The 18,593-nt window shown below is 45.3% G+C and overlaps 1 protein-coding gene across 1 annotated transcript in view; it reads left to right on the top strand.

The window, feature by feature from the left end:
* Nucleotides 1–18,593, top strand: part of LOC120050101 (electrogenic sodium bicarbonate cotransporter 1-like) — a 150,561-nt gene that overhangs the window by 76,949 nt on the left and 55,019 nt on the right. The window contains exons 10-13 of the mRNA XM_038996746.1: nucleotides 35–168; nucleotides 3,346–3,620; nucleotides 15,581–15,657; nucleotides 17,627–17,812. Of these exons, the coding sequence (XP_038852674.1) occupies nucleotides 35–168; nucleotides 3,346–3,620; nucleotides 15,581–15,657; nucleotides 17,627–17,812 (672 nt within the window). The remainder of the gene's footprint in view (nucleotides 1–34; nucleotides 169–3,345; nucleotides 3,621–15,580; nucleotides 15,658–17,626; nucleotides 17,813–18,593) is intronic.

The raw sequence follows: 18,593 nt of genomic DNA, 5'->3' as shown, positions 1-18,593 counted from the left end.
GATCTGTTCTACTGTGTTCTACTGTTTACTCCAGGGTGTGTTGGAGAGCTTCCTGGGCACGGCGGTATCTGGAGGGATCTTCTGTCTGCTGGCTGGCCAGCCTCTCACCATCCTCAGCAGCACTGGACCTGTTCTGGTCTTCGAGAGGCTACTCTTCAACTTCAGCAAGTTAGGATCTTCACTTTACTCCGCAATCATGGGGTTCTATCTAACCATGTACAATGACTTTGACAATCATGGGGTTCTATCTAACCATGTACAATGACTTTGACAATCATGGGGTTGTCACGATCGTCTTTGGGTGAGAGATTGGACCAAGGCGCAGCGTGTGCAAAATACATCTTCTTTTATTAGAAGAGAGAAAAGAAACACGAAACGAACAACTATACACAAACTAACAAAATAATAAACTGACGACCGTGAAGCTATATAAACAAAATGGTGCTGACACTGACCATTACACACTGACATAGACAATTACCCACAAAACAGTTAAAGCCTATGGTTGCCTTAAATATGGCTCCTAATCAGAGACAACAATAACCAGCTGTCTCTAATTGAGACCCAATTCAGGCAACCATAGACTTTCCTAGACACCTACACTGAACACTAAACCATCTACTCTACTAAACCATACAACACCCTAGACAATACAAAAACACACAAACTTCCCCATGTCACACCCTGACCTAACTAAAATAATAATGAAAACAAAGATAACTAAGGCCAGGGTGTGACATAACCCCCCCCTTAAGGTGCGAACTCCGGGCGCACCAGCATAAAGTCTAGGGGAGGGTCTGGGTGGGCGTCTGTCCACGGTGGCGGCTCTGGCACTGGTCGTGGTCCCCACCCCACCATAGTCACTACCCGCTTTCTTAACCCCACCAGGATAAGGGGCAGTACCAGGATAAGGGGCAGCACCAGGATAAGGGGCAGCTCCGGACTGAGGGACGGCAGCTCCGGACTGAGGGACAGCACCGGACTGAGGGACAGCACCGGACTGAAGGGCAGCACCGGACTGAATGGCGGATCCTGGCTGGCTGGCTCTGGCGGATCCTGGCTGGCTGGCGGATCCTGGCTGGCTGGCTCTGGCGGATCCTGGCTGGACGGCTCTGGCGGATCCTGGCTGGACGGCTCATGGCTGGCTGACGGATCTGGCTGCTCATGGCTGGCTGACGGATCTGGCTGCTCATGGCTGGCTGACGGATCTGGCTGCTCATGGCTGGCTGACGGATCTGGCTGCTCATGGCTGGCTGACGGATCTGGCTGCTCATGGCTGGCTGACGGATCTGGCTGCTCATGGCTGGCTGACGGCTCTGGCAGATCCTGTCTGGTTGGCGGCTCTGGCAGATCCTGTCTGGTTGGCGGCTCTGGCAGATCCTGTCTGGTTGGCGGCTCAGGCGGATCCTGTCTGGTTGGCGGCTCTGGTAGATCCTGTCTGGTTGGCGGCTCTGGCAGATCCTGTCTGGTTGGCGGCTCTGGCAGATCCTGACTGACGAATGGCTCTAGCGGCTCCTGACTGACTAACGGCTCTGACGGCTCGGGACAGACGGGCGGCTCTGACGGCTCGGGACAGACGGATGGCTCAGACGGCACTGGGCAGACGGATGGCTCAGATGGCGCTGGGGAGACGGATGGCTCAGATGGCACTGGGGAGACGGATGGCTCAGATGGCGCTGGGGAGACGGATGGCTCAGATGGCACTGGGCAGACGGATGGCTCTGGCCGGATGAGGCGCACTGTAGGCCTGGTGCGTGGTGCCAGAACTGGAGTCACCGGGCTAAGGACACGCACCTTCAGGCTAGTGCGGGGAGAAGGAACAGGGCATACTGGACCCTGGGAGCGCACATTAGGCCTAGTGCGTGGTGCCGGAACTGGTGGTACCGGACTGGGGACACGCATCTCAGGGCTAGTGCGGGGAGCAGCAACAGGACGCACAGGACTCTGGGGACACACAGGAGGCTTGGTGCGTGGTTTAGGCACTGGTGGTAAAGGGCTGGAGACACGCACCATAGGGCTAGTGCGTGGAGGAGGCACTGGTGGTACTGGACTGGGGCGGGGAGGTGGCGCCGGAAATACCGGACCGTGCAGGCGTACTGGTTCCCTTGAACACCGAGCCTGCCCAACCTTACCTGGTTGAATGCTCCCCGTCGCCCGACCAGTGCGGGGAGGTGGAATAACCCGCACCGGGCTATGTAGGCGAACCGGGGACACCATGCGTAAGGCTGGTGCCATGTATGCCGGCCCGAGGAGACGCACTGGAGACCAGACGCGTTGAGCCGGCATCATGGCACCTGGCTCAATGCCCAATCTAGCCCTACCAGTGCGGGGAGGTGGAATAACCCGCACCGGGCTATGAACACGTACAGGAGACACCGTGCGCTCTATTGCGTAACACGGTGTCCGCCCGTACTCCCGCTCTCCACGGTTAGCCTGGGAAGTGGGCGCAGGTCTCCTACCTGCCCTCGGCCCACTACCTCTTAGCCCCCCCCCAAGAAATTTTTGGGTAGTACTCGCGGGCTTCCAGCCTTGCCTCCGTGCTGCCTCCTCATATCGCCTCCTCTCGGCTTTCGCTGCCTCCAGCTCTTCACGAGGGAGGCGATATTCTCCCGGTTGTGCCCAAGGTCCCTTTCCATCTAATATCTCCTCCCATGTCCATGAATCCTTGATGCCTTGATCCTGTTGCCGCTTGTCACGCTGCTTGATCCGGGTTTGGTGGGTAATTCTGTCACGATCGTCTTTGGGTGAGAGATTGGACCAAGGCGCAGCGTGTGCAAAATACATCTTCTTTTATTAGAAGAGAGAAAAGAAACACGAAACGAACAACTATACACAAACTAACAAAATAATAAACTGACGACCGTGAAGCTATATAAACAAAATGGTGCTGACACTGACCATTACACACTGACATAGACAATTACCCACAAAACAGCTAAAGCCTATGGTTGCCTTAAATATGGCTCCCAATCAGAGACAACAATAACCAGCTGTCTCTAATTGAGACCCAATTCAGGCAACCATAGACTTTCCTAGACACCTACACTGAACACTAAACCATCTACTCTACTAAACCCCCTAAACCATACAACACCCTAGACAATACAAAAACACACAAACTTCCCCATGTCACACCCTGACCTAACTAAAATAATAATGAAAACAAAGATAACTAAGGCCAGGGTGTGACAGGGGTTCTATCTAACCATGTACAATGACTTTGACAATCTGGAGTTCTAACTAACCATGGTTGAATTATGGTCATGGTTACTGTTGTTACAGTAACTAACACCATGGTGATTCCCTCTCCTCTCTCTATCCCTCTCTTTCTCCTTTCTCCTCCAGAGACAATGACTTTGACTATCTGGAGTTCCGGCTGTGGATTGGTCTGTGGTCTGCGTTCTTTTGTCTGCTGCTGGTTGCTACTGACGCCAGCTACATGGTTCAGTACTTCACCCGATTCACAGAGGAGGGCTTCTCCTGCCTCATCTCCTTCATCTTCATCTATGATGCCTTCAAGAAGATGCTGAAGCTGGCCGACTACTACCCCATCAACTCTGACTACCGGATTGACTATGTCACCCAGTATGACTGTATGTGTATGGCCCCTACCATCTTAGGTAAGACCTACCTACTAATCTACCCACTGTATGTGTATAGCCTCTACCATCTTAGGTAAGACCTACTAATCTACCCACTGTATGTGTATGGCCTCTACCATCTTAGGTAAGACCTACTAATCTACCCACTGTATGTGTATGGCCTCTACCATCTTAGGTAAGGCCTACTAATCTACCCACTGTATGTGTATAGCCTCTACCATCTTAGGTAAGGCCTACTAATCTACCCACTGTATGTGTATGGCCTCTACCATCTTAGGTAAGGCCTACTAATCTACCCACTGTATGTGTATAGCCTCTACTATCTTAGGTAAGGCCTACTAATCTACCCACTGTATGTGTATAGCCTCTACCATCTTAGGTAAGACCTACTAATCTACCCACTGTATGTGTATGGCCTCTACCATCTTAGGTAAGGCCTACTAATCTACCCACTGTATGTGTATAGCCTCTACCATCTTAGGTAAGACCTACCTACTAATCTACCCACTGTATGTGTATAGCCTCTACCATCTTAGGTAAGGCCTACTAATCTACCCACTGTATGTGTATAGCCTCTACCATCTTAGGTAAGACCTACCTACTAATCTACCCACTGTATGTGTATAGCCTCTACCATCTTAGGTAAGGCCTACTAATCTACCCACTGTATGTGTATAGCCTCTACCATCTTAGGTAAGGCCTACTAATCTACCCACTGTATGTGTATAGCCTCTACCATCTTAGGTAAGGCCTACTAATCTACCCACTGTATGTGTATAGCCTCTACCATCTTAGGTAAGGCCTACTAATCTACCCACTGTATGTGTATAGCCCCTACCATCTTAGGTAAGACCTACCTACTAATCTACCCACTGTATGTGTATAGCCTCTACCATCTTAGGTAAGGCCTACTAATCTACCCACTGTATGTGTATAGCCTCTACCATCTTAGGTAAGACCTACCTACTAATCTACCCACTGTATGTGTATAGCCTCTACCATCTTAGGTAAGGCCTACTAATCTACCCACTGTATGTGTATAGCCTCTACCATCTTAGGTAAGGCCTACTAATCTACCCACTGTATGTGTATAGCCTCTACCATCTTAGGTAAGGCCTACTAATCTACCCACTGTATGTGTATAGCCTCTACCATCTTAGGTAAGACCTACCTACTAATCTACCCACTGTATGTGTATGGCCTCTACCATCTTAGGTAAGACCTACTAATCTACCCACTGTATGTGTATAGCCTCTACCATCTTAGGTAAGGCCTACTAATCTACCCACTGTATGTGTATAGCCCCTACCATCTTAGGTAAGGCCTACTAATCTACCCACTGTATGTGTATGGCCTCTACCATCTTAGGTAAGGCCTACTAATCTACCCACTGTATGTGTATAGCCCCTACCATCTTAGGTAAGGCCTACTAATCTACCCACTGTATGTGTATGGCCTCTACCATCTTAGGTAAGGCCTACTAATCTACCCACTGTATGTGTATGGCCTCTACCATCTTAGGTAAGACCTACCTACTAACATAAGCTTTCATGGCTTCAGAAAAGTCCTAATTGAGGAAAATGTTGGTTCCTCTGAAGTTCTTGGCTCTCTGCAGAACAGTCATCTTGTCCTTAAACCTCAGGAACTTGACCACTATCGGCCTGGGTCTGTCACCGGCCTGGGTCTGTCACCGGCCTGGGTCTGTCACCGGCCTGGGTCTGTCACCGGCCTGGGTCTGTCACCGGCCTGGGTCTGTCACCTAGGTTGGTTACAGGTATTCCAGACAAGTCGGTGCGCTCCACCTCAATCTCTGTATGATCCATCTGCAGCTTTTCAGTAAAGATTTTTCTCACTTTCTCGTCAGACTCTGCCCAGTTCTCATGTGAAGACTCTGGTATGTCATCCACAACAATGTTATTTCTCCTGGATTGTCCCTCTGGATAATCTGTTTTCCCAGTCATCTGTAATAATTCACAGACAGTGCTGCTGTCATCTCACGTGGACTTCCAGTTTGTTGTCATCTTGCTGAATTTCTATTTCAGGAAATCCACCTTTCCTTCTGAGCAGTGGAAACTGTTTTTAAGGACCTCTCTAGCCAGATCATCCATTATTTTGTTGAGTCCATCAGTATTTGGACAAAGCTGTTAAAGTTATTTCCCTGTTGTTGTAACAACTGTTTTTAGAAGCCTTTTTGTTTGTTTAAAATATCCTTCACCTGTGATAAAGAAACACTGTCCTCTCCATTACTCCCACCTCTGGCTTTGGATGCCATGGTAGCAATGTAGGCTAACGCTGGTACTCCACGCAGTTCCAGACAGGGTAGGTCCCAGGGCAGATGAAAACAAACAGCAGGGATTTAGACATCCACAAGCCTGGTACAATCCATGGTCTCAGCCACAAGGGCTAACTGCGTCACGGGCTGTGTTCAAGCTGTCAAGGAAACCTGGCTAGCTTGATAGCTACTGTAGTTGCAGTTAGGCTAGCTTCTAGGCCAAGCAGCTCCTCAGACCTTCGGTTGGCATGATCCCTGGACCGATAGTAGCGGTCCCAGCAACTGAGGCTAACTGCGTCGCAGGATCCAAATTCAAAAGGTAGCTAGTAACCAAACCTTTTCAACCGAACACTTTTTCAGACTTTCAAAAACTTTCAAAACAACAAACCGGGATCTCCCTTGTTCAAAGTTCAAAGTGTGTGTGTGTGTCTGTCATAGTTAAGCTCCTATGCATGGATGAGCTAAGCCGTATGGGGCATCATACCAGAAGGAGGAGGGGAAATGCAGACCAGTAGGAAGTAAATGAACCAGCCAGTGTTTCAGAAGACTGATGCATGGTAGATTCTGAACATAAGCAAGCTGAAACATGTCAGCATTCTGATGCTTTTCAGGGTTGTTGCTATAAACACATAAAGATGCAATGCTCTGAAGAAAGGACAACATCATGGATACACGTATATCTCTGATATGTTGTTTTCTCCCTGAGGTTAGGGTTACTGAAGGAGAATCAGGAGTCAGGACCACAGTCATAAGATCACATTACATTCCTGAAAGGGCCTTAGCTTGCAGAAGGATTGTGTCCTGGGGTTCACCCTGCAGGAATGACGTTTAGATTATACACATCCCCTCTGGAATAGTCACAAAGATACTGCATTCAAACTGGTGAAATGGTCACAGATACTCTAGTCAAAATGAAATAGTCAAAATGATACTGTAGTGAAACAAGTGAAATAGTCAAAATGATACTATAGTGAAACAAGTGAAATAGTCAAAATGATACTGTAGTCTCTAGTGAAACAAGTCAAACAGTCAAAATCATACTATAGTCTGTAGTGAAAAAGGTAAAATATTCCAAATAATACTGTAGTATGTTGTGAAACAAGTGACCTTGTCAAAATGATAGCTATCAGTGCAGTGGTCACCAACCTTTTCTGAGTCAAGATCACTGAGATCATTTTCTGAGTCAAAATGCATGTTGAGATTTACCGCTCTGATTTTTAATTAACATGACTTAAAAAAAATGGAAGCCTACGCAACATTAACCAATTAAAAACAGTACTGTAGCAATGGGGTTTGTGCAGAAAGCTATAGGCCCAATACATTATCACCGCATACTGGCTTTGCTTGAATTTACCTGCCAATGCATTGTTGTTTGGGACATTTTTTTAAATTATATTTCAACATTTGAGGTAGGCTATATGATCACACCGGTAATAGATCCATTGTTGTATTACTTGTGAGGAACAGCTGAGTGAGCACACATTTAAATAATTAGCTTTTTATTTTACTGGGCTGATGGTGCCTGTATCTGAGGGTCCGTCTCAGCGGAGGGAGAGAGCAGCAGACTGAGGGTCAGTCTCAGCAGAGGGAGAGAGCAGCAGACTGAGGGGGGTCCGTCTCAGCGGAGGGAGAGAGCAGCAGACTGAGGGGGGTCCGTCTCAGCGGAGGGAGAGAGCAGCAGACTGAGGGGGGTCCGTCTCAGCGGAGGGAGAGAGCAGCAGACTGAGGGGGGTCCGTCTCAGCGGAGGGAGAGAGCAGCAGACTGAGGGGGGTCCGTCTCAGCGGAGGGAGAGAGCAGCAGACTGAGGGGGGTCCGTCTCAGCGGAGGGAGAGAGCAGCAGACTGAGGGGGGTCCGTCTCAGCGGAGGGAGAGAGCAGCAGACTGAGGGGGGTCCGTCTCAGCGGAGGGAGAGAGCAGCAGACTGAGGGGGGTCCGTCTCAGCGGAGGGAGAGAGCAGCAGACTGAGGGGGGTCCGTCTCAGCGGAGGGAGAGAGCAGCAGACTGAGGGGGGTCCGTCTCAGCGGAGGGAGAGAGCAGCAGACTGAGGGTCCGTCTCAGCGGAGGGAGAGAGCAGCAGACTGAGGGTCCGTCTCTCAACATCCCTCCGCTCTCCCTTTCCTCCACTGACCAAAAAGGGACACCTTCTTCCAGCTGATGGCGAAATTCGAGTCGTAACGCATTATTTCAGCCTCCTGCTCAAATTCATGTTGTTACTCCTATGAACAGAGAAAGTGAGATATTCCTTGATTAAAAAAGCCCCAAGCCCCTAATAACAACGCAAGCCTATAGATGCACTTCCCTCCTCATTCATTACTGCTGCACTGCTTGTTGTAGCGCTGAGTGGAGATAGGAAGAACAAGCATTTTATGACATAAAGGTGTTGAATACAAAGTGTTGACAGTGCTGAGTAAGAACAGGAACTCATAAAAACAGCAGCTCTTTATTGTTCGTTATTTATTGTTGACATTCTCTCTCTAGTCACATGGTTTTAAACATTTTGAAATCTCACAGTATCAATTTTGCCGTAGCTTTCTTTCATGCCTTCTACCTTACTGCAGACTCGGTCATCTGAGCAATCTGATTGGCCAGCGGTAGGCCTATAGTGCACTTGATTTAATCTCCGGGCCAAACGAGAAGGCAGAGTTTGTACCTTCAATCACATGAAATGGCAACAGTTTTCCAGCTGAATTGGCTGCACCTACCTTTAACAGCCCGAGACTAATACAAAAATAGTAACACAAGGCTTTATCGTTGGGTTTTTTACAGAAATGTTTGGCGATCGACTAGAAATGCCTTAGAGATCGACAAGTCGATCGCGATCGACCGGTTGGTGACAACTGCTCTAGTGAAACAAATTAAATTGTTAAAATGATACTGTAGTCTGTAGTGAAACAAGTGAAATAGCCAAAATGATACTTTAGTCTGTAGTGAAACAAGTGAAAAAGCCAAAATGATACTGTAGTCTGTAGTGAAACAAGTGAAATAGCCAAAATGATACTTTAGTCTGTAGTGAAACAAGTGAAAAAGCCAAAATGATACTGTAGTCTGTAGTGAAACAAATCAAATCAAAGTTTGTCACGTGCGCCGAATACAACAGGTGTAGTAGACCTTACAGTGAAATGCTTCCTTACAGGCTCTAACCAATAGTGCAACAAAGGTATTAGGTGAACAATAGGTAGGTAAAGAAATAAAACAACAGTAAAAAGACAGGCTATATACAGTAGCGAGGCTATAAAAGTAGCGAGGCTATAAAAGAAGCGAGGCTACATACAGACACCGGTTAGTCAGGCTGATTGAGGTAGTATGTACATGTAGATATGGTTAAAGTGACTATGCATATATGATGGACAGAGAGTAGCAGTAGCGTAAAAGAGGGGTTGGCGGGTAGTGGATGGTTTTTTATTGTTTATTTCACTTTTGTATATTATCTACCTCACTTGCTTTGGCAATGTTAACATATGTTTCCCATGCCAATAAAGCCCCTTGAATTGAATTTAATTGGTGGGTGGCGGGACACAATGCAGATAGCCCGGTTAGCCAATGTGCAGGAGCACTGGTTGAGGTAGTTTTGAGGTAGTATGTACATGAATGTATAGTTAAAGTGACTATGCATGTATGATAAACAGAGAGTAGCAGCAGCTGAAAAGAGGGGTTGGGGGAGGCACACAATGCAAATAGTTCGGGTAGCCATTTGATTACCTGTTCAGGAGTCTTATGGTTTGGGGGTAAAAACTGTGGAGAAGCATTTTTGTCCTAGACTTGGCACTCCGGTACCGCTTGGTTTCGCTTGCAAAATTGTCTTTGACCATTTTTTGGGCCTTCCTCTGACACCGCCTGGTGTAGAGGTCCTGGATGGCAGGCAGCTTAGCCCCAGTGATGTACTGGGCCGTACGCACTACCCTCTGTAGTGCCTTGTGGTCGGAGGCCGAGCAGTTGCCTTACCAGGCAGTGATGCAACCGGTCAGGATGCTCTCGATGTTGCAGCTGTAGAACCTTTTGAGGATCTCAGGACCCATGCCAAATCATTTTAGTTTCCTGAGGGGGAATAGGCTTTGTCGTGCCCTCTTCACGATCGTTTTGGTGTGTTTGGACCATTCTAATTTGTTGGTGATGTGGACACCAAGGAACTTGAAGCTCTCAACCTGCTCCACTGCAGCCCCATCGATGAGAATGGGGGCATGCTCGGTCCTCCTTTTCCTGTGGTCCACAATCATCTCCTTAGTCTTGGTTACGTTGAGGGATAGGTTGTTATTCTGGTGTTGGAGTTGTGTCTGGCCATGCAGTCGTGGGTGAACAGGGAGTACAGGAGGGGACTAAGCACGCACCCCTGGGGGGCTCCAGTGTTGAGGATCAGCATGGCAGATGTGTTGTTAACTACCCTTACCACCTGGGGATGGCCCTTCCGGAAGTCCAGGATCCAGTTGCAAAGGGAGGTGTTTAGTCCCAGGATCCTTAGCTTAGTGATGAGCTTTGAGGGTACTATGGTGTTGAACGCTGAGCTGTAATCAATGAATAGCATTCTCACATAGGTGTTCCTTTTGTCCAGGTAGGAAAGGGCAGTGTGGAGTGCAATAGAGATTGCATCATCTGTGGATCTATGAAATAGTCAAAATTATACTGCAGTCTGTAGTGAAACAAGTCAAATAGTCAAAAGTATTTGTGACTCACCACCTGGTTTCGGTCTGATGTAGCAAAATGTGAAATGGTGTTTTTTACATTGGATAAAAGTAGATACTCATAGCTACAAAATGTTATATCATACACTGCATTTGAGGAACAATGGGAAAGTAATTATGCTTTGAAAGGTGATCAACTTGTAAACTCACGTTTGAGAAAATCACCTGTTGAATGTTTTGGTATCTAGTGAAGAGCTCCTCTTTGTCTTAGCTTAAGCCATATAGCTAGCTAGCTCGGTAAACAATGAACTTAGCTAGGTAGACAACGTTTAAGACCACACACGTCACGTAACGTTAGCTAACAAGCCAGCCAGCTAACATTAGCTAGTTAAACAACAATGAACAACATGTCAACAATGCCACAGTGCTGGGAGCTAACCAACCATGTTCAGTATTAGCTAGCTAACATTAGGCTCTAACTAGAAATGCAAACAACTCTGGGAAACAAATAATAATGTCAGCTAGGGAGCCAGCCAGCTAACGTTAGCTAGCTAGCTAACAGTACACTTTAGCTTGAAATTAAACCACTTTCTGTCAAAATTAGAAACGTGTAATATCTGAAAATGTAGCTAGCTAACGCTAGACTGTCTTACCTGCATTCATCACCATGCATCATGGATGAATCTCCCTGTCAGGAATGACATGCCACGGTTGCCCTGAAGATGTAATCCAGAGACAGGTTCTCCATCTCTTTAGCTATCAGACTCTAATTCCACTGATTTCAAAACTCGGTCCTCCAGAAAGTGGAGAGCAACACTTATGCAGCTCCACTACACAATACATTTCAGGATTACCAACGCAGACTGACGAGCTCAAATAGACAGAAGCCTGCTATGGCAGACCAATCCGAACTTCTCTCTTGGCATGTCCAGCCCACTCATTATCTCAGCCAATCATAACTAGTGGGACGGTTGCCAACTTTTTCTGAGGCTAAACCAACAAGGCTTGTAATTTAACAATTGTATTCGTATTTGCAGATGGCATACAAGTTTGTTATTAAGGAACATGAACGTTCACATGTCCCAGAAGGCATTTCTGCCAAAAAACATATTTTGATTTTAAAAAATGTTTTACGTTCAAACAGCTCTCCTGTGAAGTCGTGGCTTGCGACATACGCCTAGTTTCCTGAATCGGTTCACATATTATAGTCTAGTGAAAAAGGTGAAATATTCAAAATGATACTGTAGCCTGTAGTGAAACAAGTGAAAAAGTCAACATGATACTGTAGTAAGAAGGAAAAGGAGAAGAACAGTAATTTATTGCCCATTATCTTGCAGAGATAAAGCGTGAGAAATAGTCGTAAAGATACTACAGTGAATTAGGTGGAATATTCTCAACAATACTTTAGTAGAAGGTGATGGAAATAACCACTGTTGTTGTTGATGAGGTTGGAGAGGTGTTGGTTCTTCATGTGACCACAGAGATAAACATGTTTCTGTTGTTGATGAGGTTGGAGAGGTGTTGGTTCTTCATGTGACCACAGAGATAAACATGTTTCTGTTGTTGATGAGGTTGGAGAGGTGTTGGTTCTTCATGTGACCACAGAGATGAACATGTTTCTGTTGTTGATGAGGTTGGAGAGGTGTTGGTTCTTCATGTGACCACAGAGATAAACATGTTTCTGTTGTTGATGAGGTTGGAGAGGTGTTGGTTCTTCATGTGACCACAGAGATAAACATGTTTCTGTTGATGATGAGGTTGGAGAGGTGTTGGTTCTTCATGTGACCACAGAGATGAACATGTTTCTGTTGTTGATGAGGTTGGAGAGGTGTTGGTTCTTCATGTGACCACAGAGATAAACATGTTTCTGTTTGATGATGAGGTTGGAGAGGTGTTGGTTCTTCATGTGACCACAGAGATGAACATGTTTCTGTTGTTGATGAGGTTGGAGAGGTGTTGGTTCTTCATGTGACCACAGAGATAAACATGTTTCTGTTTGATGAGGTTGGAGAGGTGTTGGTTCTTCATGTGACCACAGAGATAAACATGTTTCTGTTGTTGATGAGGTTGGAGAGGTGTTGGTTCTTCATGTGACCACAGAGATAAACATGTTTCTGTTGTTGATGAGGTTGGAGAGGTGTTGGTTCTTCATGTGACCACAGAGATGAACATGTTTCTGTTGTTGATGATGAGGTTGGAGAGGTGTTGGTTCTTCATGTGACCACAGAGATAAACATGTTTCTGTTGTTGTTGATGAGGTTGGAGAGGTGTTGGTTCTTCATGTGACCACAGAGATAAACATGTTTCTGTTGTTGATGAGGTTGGAGAGGTGTTGGTTCTTCATGTGACCACAGAGATAAACATGTTTCTGTTGTTGATGAGGTTGGAGAGGTGTTGGTTCTTCATGTGACCACAGAGATAAACATGTTTCTGTTGTTGATGAGGTTGGAGAGGTGTTGGTTCTTCATGTGACCACAGAGATAAACATGTTTCTGTTTGATGAGGTTGGAGAGGTGTTGGTTCTTCATGTGACCACAGAGATAAACATGTTCCAAAGGTGCCAGCTTGTGGGCGTTAGCAGAGAAGAAGAAGCTAAGTGAGAGGTGTAACTGGGCCCAAAATCTGTCTTCTCCAGCAGGTGTTTTTCCTGTTAGTTTTTTTCACTCACCAAGCGAGGAGTTTTTGTATGGAGGTCAATGAGCGAGTGTATAATTTGGTTAACAAAATATGTAATGGCTTATTTGCTACTTGTGGCTTATTAGTTCGACTAGAAGTTTCGTAATGATTAGGTTGTTACAAGTGTACTGATATAAGTAGGACACGTGACATCCCGGCAACTTTGATAAAAAACACTTTGTATCGGAGTTGTGCCTTGTCATCACTAGTTACCACAGCCTCAAAGTCATAAACGCCACTTTTTCTACAATTTCTCTCCTTAAAATGTGATTTTAAACCTAACCCTAACCCTAATCCCCCCCCCCAAAAAAATAATAATAATTTTTACGATATAGGCATTTTTGATTTTGTGACTGTGGTAACTAGTGGAAACCGTTGTACCTGTTGTACACGCGGGACGTATTCAGACCCCTTGACATTTTGTTATTAAGTTACAGCCTTACTCTAAAATGGATCAGAGTTTTTCCCCCTCATCAATCTACACCCAATACCCCATAATGACAAAGCAAAATGTGTAAAAAGTCCAAGTGCATTCGGAAAGTATTCAGACCCTATCTGCCCTCTCATTGGCTAGAATGGTCCCTATCTGCCCTCTCATTGGCTAGAATGGTCCCTATCTGCCCTCTCATTGGCTAGAATGGTCCCACCTGATCTTGCCTCCTCCCAACTGCCTTCCATTTTTGAAGACATTTCTTTTCATTATTAGAGCAGCCACCAGAGTATCAAATAAAATAAAATAAAATCACATTTTATTGGTCACATACACATGGTTAGCAGATGTTAATGTGAGTGTAGCTAAATGCTTGTGCTTCTAGTTCCGACAGTGCAGTAATATCTAACAAGTAATCTAACCTAACAATTTCACAACAACTACCTTATACACACAAGTGTAAAGGGATAAAGAATATGTACATATAAATATATGGATGAGCGATGGCCGTGTGGCATAGGCCAGATGCAGTAGATGGTATAGAGTACAGTATATACATATGAGATGAGTAATGTAGGGTACGTAAACATTATATAAAGTGGCATTGTTTAAAGTGACTAGTGATACATTTATTACATCCAATTATTCATTATTCAAGTGGCTAGAGATTTGAGTCAGTATGTTGGCAGCAGCCTCAATGTTAGTGGTGGCTGTTTAACAGTCTGATGGCCTTGAGATAGAAGCTGTTTTTCAGTCTCTCGGTCCCAGCTTTGATGCACCTGTACTGACCTCGCCTTCTGGATGATAGCGGGGTGAACAGGCAGTGGCTTGGGTGGTTGTTGTCCTTGATGATCTTTATGGCCTTCCTGTGACATCGGGTGGCGTAGGTGTCCTGGAGGGCAGGTAGTTTGCCCCCGGTGATGCGTTGTGCTGACCTCACTACCCTCTGGAGAGCCTTACGGTTGTGGGCGGAGCAGTTGCCATACCAGGCGGTGATACAGCCCGACAGGATGCTCTCGATTGTGCATCTGTAGAAGTTTGTGAGTGCTTTTTGGTGACAAGCCGAATTTCTTCAGCCTCCTGAGGTTGAAGAGGCACTGCTGCGCCTTCTTCACAACGCTGTCTGTGTGGGTGGACCATTTCAGTTAGTCCGTGAGGTGTACGCTGAGGAACTTAAAACGTTCCACCTTCTCCACTACTGTCCCTACAATGTGGATAGGGGGGTGCTCCCTCTGCTGACTATCAGGTCAATATAATGGATAATCTGTGAGGCTAGTCTGATGCTGAATGATTACATTTGTATTCTGTCCCATGGTGCTTTTCTCTGCTCTTTCCGGAGTTGAATCCATCACCCCCACCACTCCTGCCTCGACTCCAGACTCCAGATAAAGGCCAGGAATCTCTGGAGGGAAACACCAGATGTTTAAAAGAGTTCCCAGTTGCCGCTGGCAGGGGTCATGGTGGGATACCAGGTTGGTTGGTGTTGATGGGGTCATGGTGGGATACCAGGTTGGTTGGTGTTGATGGGGTCATGGTGGGATGCCAGGTTGGTTGGTGTTGATGGGGTCATGGTGGGATACCAGGTTGGTTGGTGTTGATGGGGTCATGGTGGGATACCAGGTTGGTTGGTGTTGATGGGGTCATGGTGGGATGCCAGGTTGGTTGGTGTTGATGGGGTCATGGTGGGATACCAGGTTGGTTGGTGTTGATGGGGTCATGGTGGGATGCCAGGTTGGTTGGTGTTGATGGGGTCATGGTGGGATGCCAGGTTGGCTGCTGTTGCAGGGGTCATGGTGGGATGCCAGGTTGGCTGCTGTTGCAGGGGTCATGGTGGGATGCCAGGTTGGCTGCTGTTGAAGGGGTCACGGTGGGATACCAGGTTGGTCGCTTCTCTTGGTCATGGCCTTTAACTCTTGAAGTAAAATGAATGTCTTAACATCTAGATTATTTCTGAGACTGATTTGTTCTCTTGTTGTCCTCCAGAAAACAGTACGGTGGTGTTTGGAGATCCTCTGGATGCTGAGAGCACTGCTGTCTGGTACTTCAACAACACTGATCTAGTAAGTCCCCCAAACCCCAAACTCAGAAACAGAACAAGGGGACCAAATAATACGTCGAAAGGGGCATTTTGTTTTGTCTCTACAGCCTCTCATATTGTTTTGTCTCTCATATTGTTTTGTCTCTACAGCCTCTCATATCGTTTTGTCTCTCATATTGTTTTGTTTCTACAGTCTCTCATATTGTTTTGTCTCTACAGCCTCTCATATTGTTTTGTCCCTACAGACTCTCATATTGTTTTGTCCCTACAGACTCTCATATTGTTTTGTCTCTCATATTGTTTTGTCTCTACAGCCTCTCATATTGTTTTGTCTCTCATATTGTTTTGTCTCTACAGCCTCTCATATTGTTTTGTCTCTCATATTGTTTTGTCTCTACAGCCTCTCATATTGTTTTGTCTCTACAGCCTCTCATATTGTTTTGTCTCTCATATTGTTTTGTCTCTACAGCCTCTCATATTGTTTTGTCTCTACAGCCTCTCATATTGTTTTGTCTCTACAGCCTCTCATATTGTTTTGTCTCTCATATTGTTTTGTCTCTACAGCCTCTCATATTGTTTTGTCTCTCATATTGTTTTGTCTCTACAGCCTCTCATATCGTTTTGTCTCTACAGCCTCTCATATTGTTTTGTCTCTACAGCCTCTCATATTGTTTTGTCTCTACAGCCTCTCATATTGTTTTGTCTCTCATATTGTTTTGTCTCTACAGCCTCTCATATTGTTTTGTCTCTACAGTCTCTCATATTGTTTTGTCTCTACAGCCTCTCATATTGTTTTGTCTCTCATATTGTTTTGTCTCTACAGCCTCTCATATTGTTTTGTCTCTCATATTGTTTTGTCTCTACAGCCTCTCATATTGTTTTGTCTCTACAGTCTCTCATATTGTTTTGTCTCTACAGCCTCTCATATTGTTTTGTCTCTCATATTGTTTTGTCTCTACAGCCTCTCATATTGTTTTGTCTCTACAGTCTCTCATATTGTTTTGTCTCTACAGCCTCTCATATTGTTTTGTCTCTCATATTGTTTTGTCTCTACAGTCTCTCATATTGTTTTGTCTCTACAGCCTCTCATATTGTTTTGTCTCTACAGCCTCTCATATTGTTTTGTCTCTACAGTCTCTCATATTGTTTTGTCTCTACAGTCTCTCATATTGTTTTGTCTCTACAGCCTCTCATATTGTTTTGTCTCTCATATTGTTTTGTCTCTACAGCCTCTCATATTGTTGTCTCTACAGTCTCATATTGTTTTGTCTCTACAGCCTCTCATATTGTTTTGTCTCTACAGCCTCTCATATTGTTTTGTCTCTCATATTGTTTTGTCTCTACAGTCTCTCATATTGTTTTGTTTCTACATCCTCTAAGTCATATTGATTTATATCTTCAGTCTCTAAGCCATTTTGTTTTGTCTTGTCATCGTCCCATATTGTTTTGTCTCTACATCCTCTGTCATTTTGATTTATATCTACAGTCTCTAAGCCACATAGTTATGTCTTTATAGCCTCTAAGTCATATTGTTTTAGCTCAAGTCTCACATTGTTTTCCTCTACAAACTGTAAGATACATTGTTTTGTCTCTACATCTTCTAAGTCATATTGTCTTGTCTCTACATACTCTCAAATCTTTTTGTCTTTACATCTTCTAAGTCATTGTGTCTTGTCTCTACATACTCTCAAATAGTTTTGTCTTTTCAGCCTCTAAGTCATTGTGTCTTGTCTCTACATACTCTCAAATAGTTTTGTCTTTACATCTTCTAAGTCATTGTGTCTTGTCTCTACATACTCTCAAATCTTTTTGTCTCTACATCTTCTAAGTCATTGTGTCTTGTCTCTACATACTCTCAAATAGTTTTGTCTTTACATCTTCTAAGTCATATTGTCTTGTCTCTACATACTCTCAAATAGTTTTGTCTTTTCAGCCTCTAAGTCATATTGTTTTGTCTCTGCATTCTCTGAATACTTTTTGTGTGTCCGCAGCCTCTGAATGCCACGTGGTCGTCCCTGTCTAAGAAGGATTGTCTGAAGTATGGAGGAGAGCTGGTGGGGAAGGCATGTAAATATGTTCCTGACATCACTCTGATCTCCTTCATCCTTTTCCTGGGAACCTACACTACCTCCATGATGCTGAAGAAGTTCAAGACCAGTCCTTTCTTCCCTACATGGGTCAGTACTTAACCCTTAACCTAACCCTAACCCTACTGTACACACCTACCCCTAACCCTACTGTACACACCTACCCCTAATCCTATTCTACACCCCTAACCCTATTGTACACACCTAACCCTAACCCTACCCCCACTGTACACACCTCTTCCTACTGTACACACCTACCCCTACTGTACACACCTACTGTACACACCTATTTTCGGATTCCTATCTTGGCATGTTGAACGAGTGGATTACTCAAATCGATGGCGCCAACTGAACAGACTTTTTGGGATATAGAGAAGGATTTTATCTAACAATATTTTGATGTGGGGCGCCGTCCTCAAACAATTGCATGGTATGCTTTCGCTGTAAAGCCGATTGTAAATCGGACAGTGCAGTTAGATTAACAAAAATGTAAGCCTTTAACCGATATAAGACACTTGTATGTTCATAAATGTTTAATATCCATAATTATTATGATTATTTATTTGAATTGCGCGCCCTCCAGTTTCACCGTAAATTGTCCCGCTAGCGGGGCGCCTTTAAAGGTCAAGACCACGTCTGCGACTCTCACATGGGTAGGCAGACCATTCCATAAAAATGGAGCTCTATAGGAGAAAGCCCTGCCTCCAGCTGTTTGCTTAGAAATTCTAGGGACAATTAGGAGGCCTGCGTCTTGTGACCGTAGCGTACGTGTAGGTATGTACGGCAGGACCAAATCGGAAAGATGGGTAGGAGCAAGTCCATGTAAGGCTTTGTAGGTTAGCAGTAAAACCTTGAAATCAGCCCTAGCCTT

This window comes from Salvelinus namaycush, chromosome 1, assembly GCF_016432855.1.
Source record: "Salvelinus namaycush isolate Seneca chromosome 1, SaNama_1.0, whole genome shotgun sequence".
Taxonomy (NCBI): Eukaryota; Metazoa; Chordata; class Actinopteri; order Salmoniformes; family Salmonidae; genus Salvelinus; species Salvelinus namaycush.
This window is presented reverse-complemented; position numbering and strand designations above follow the sequence as displayed.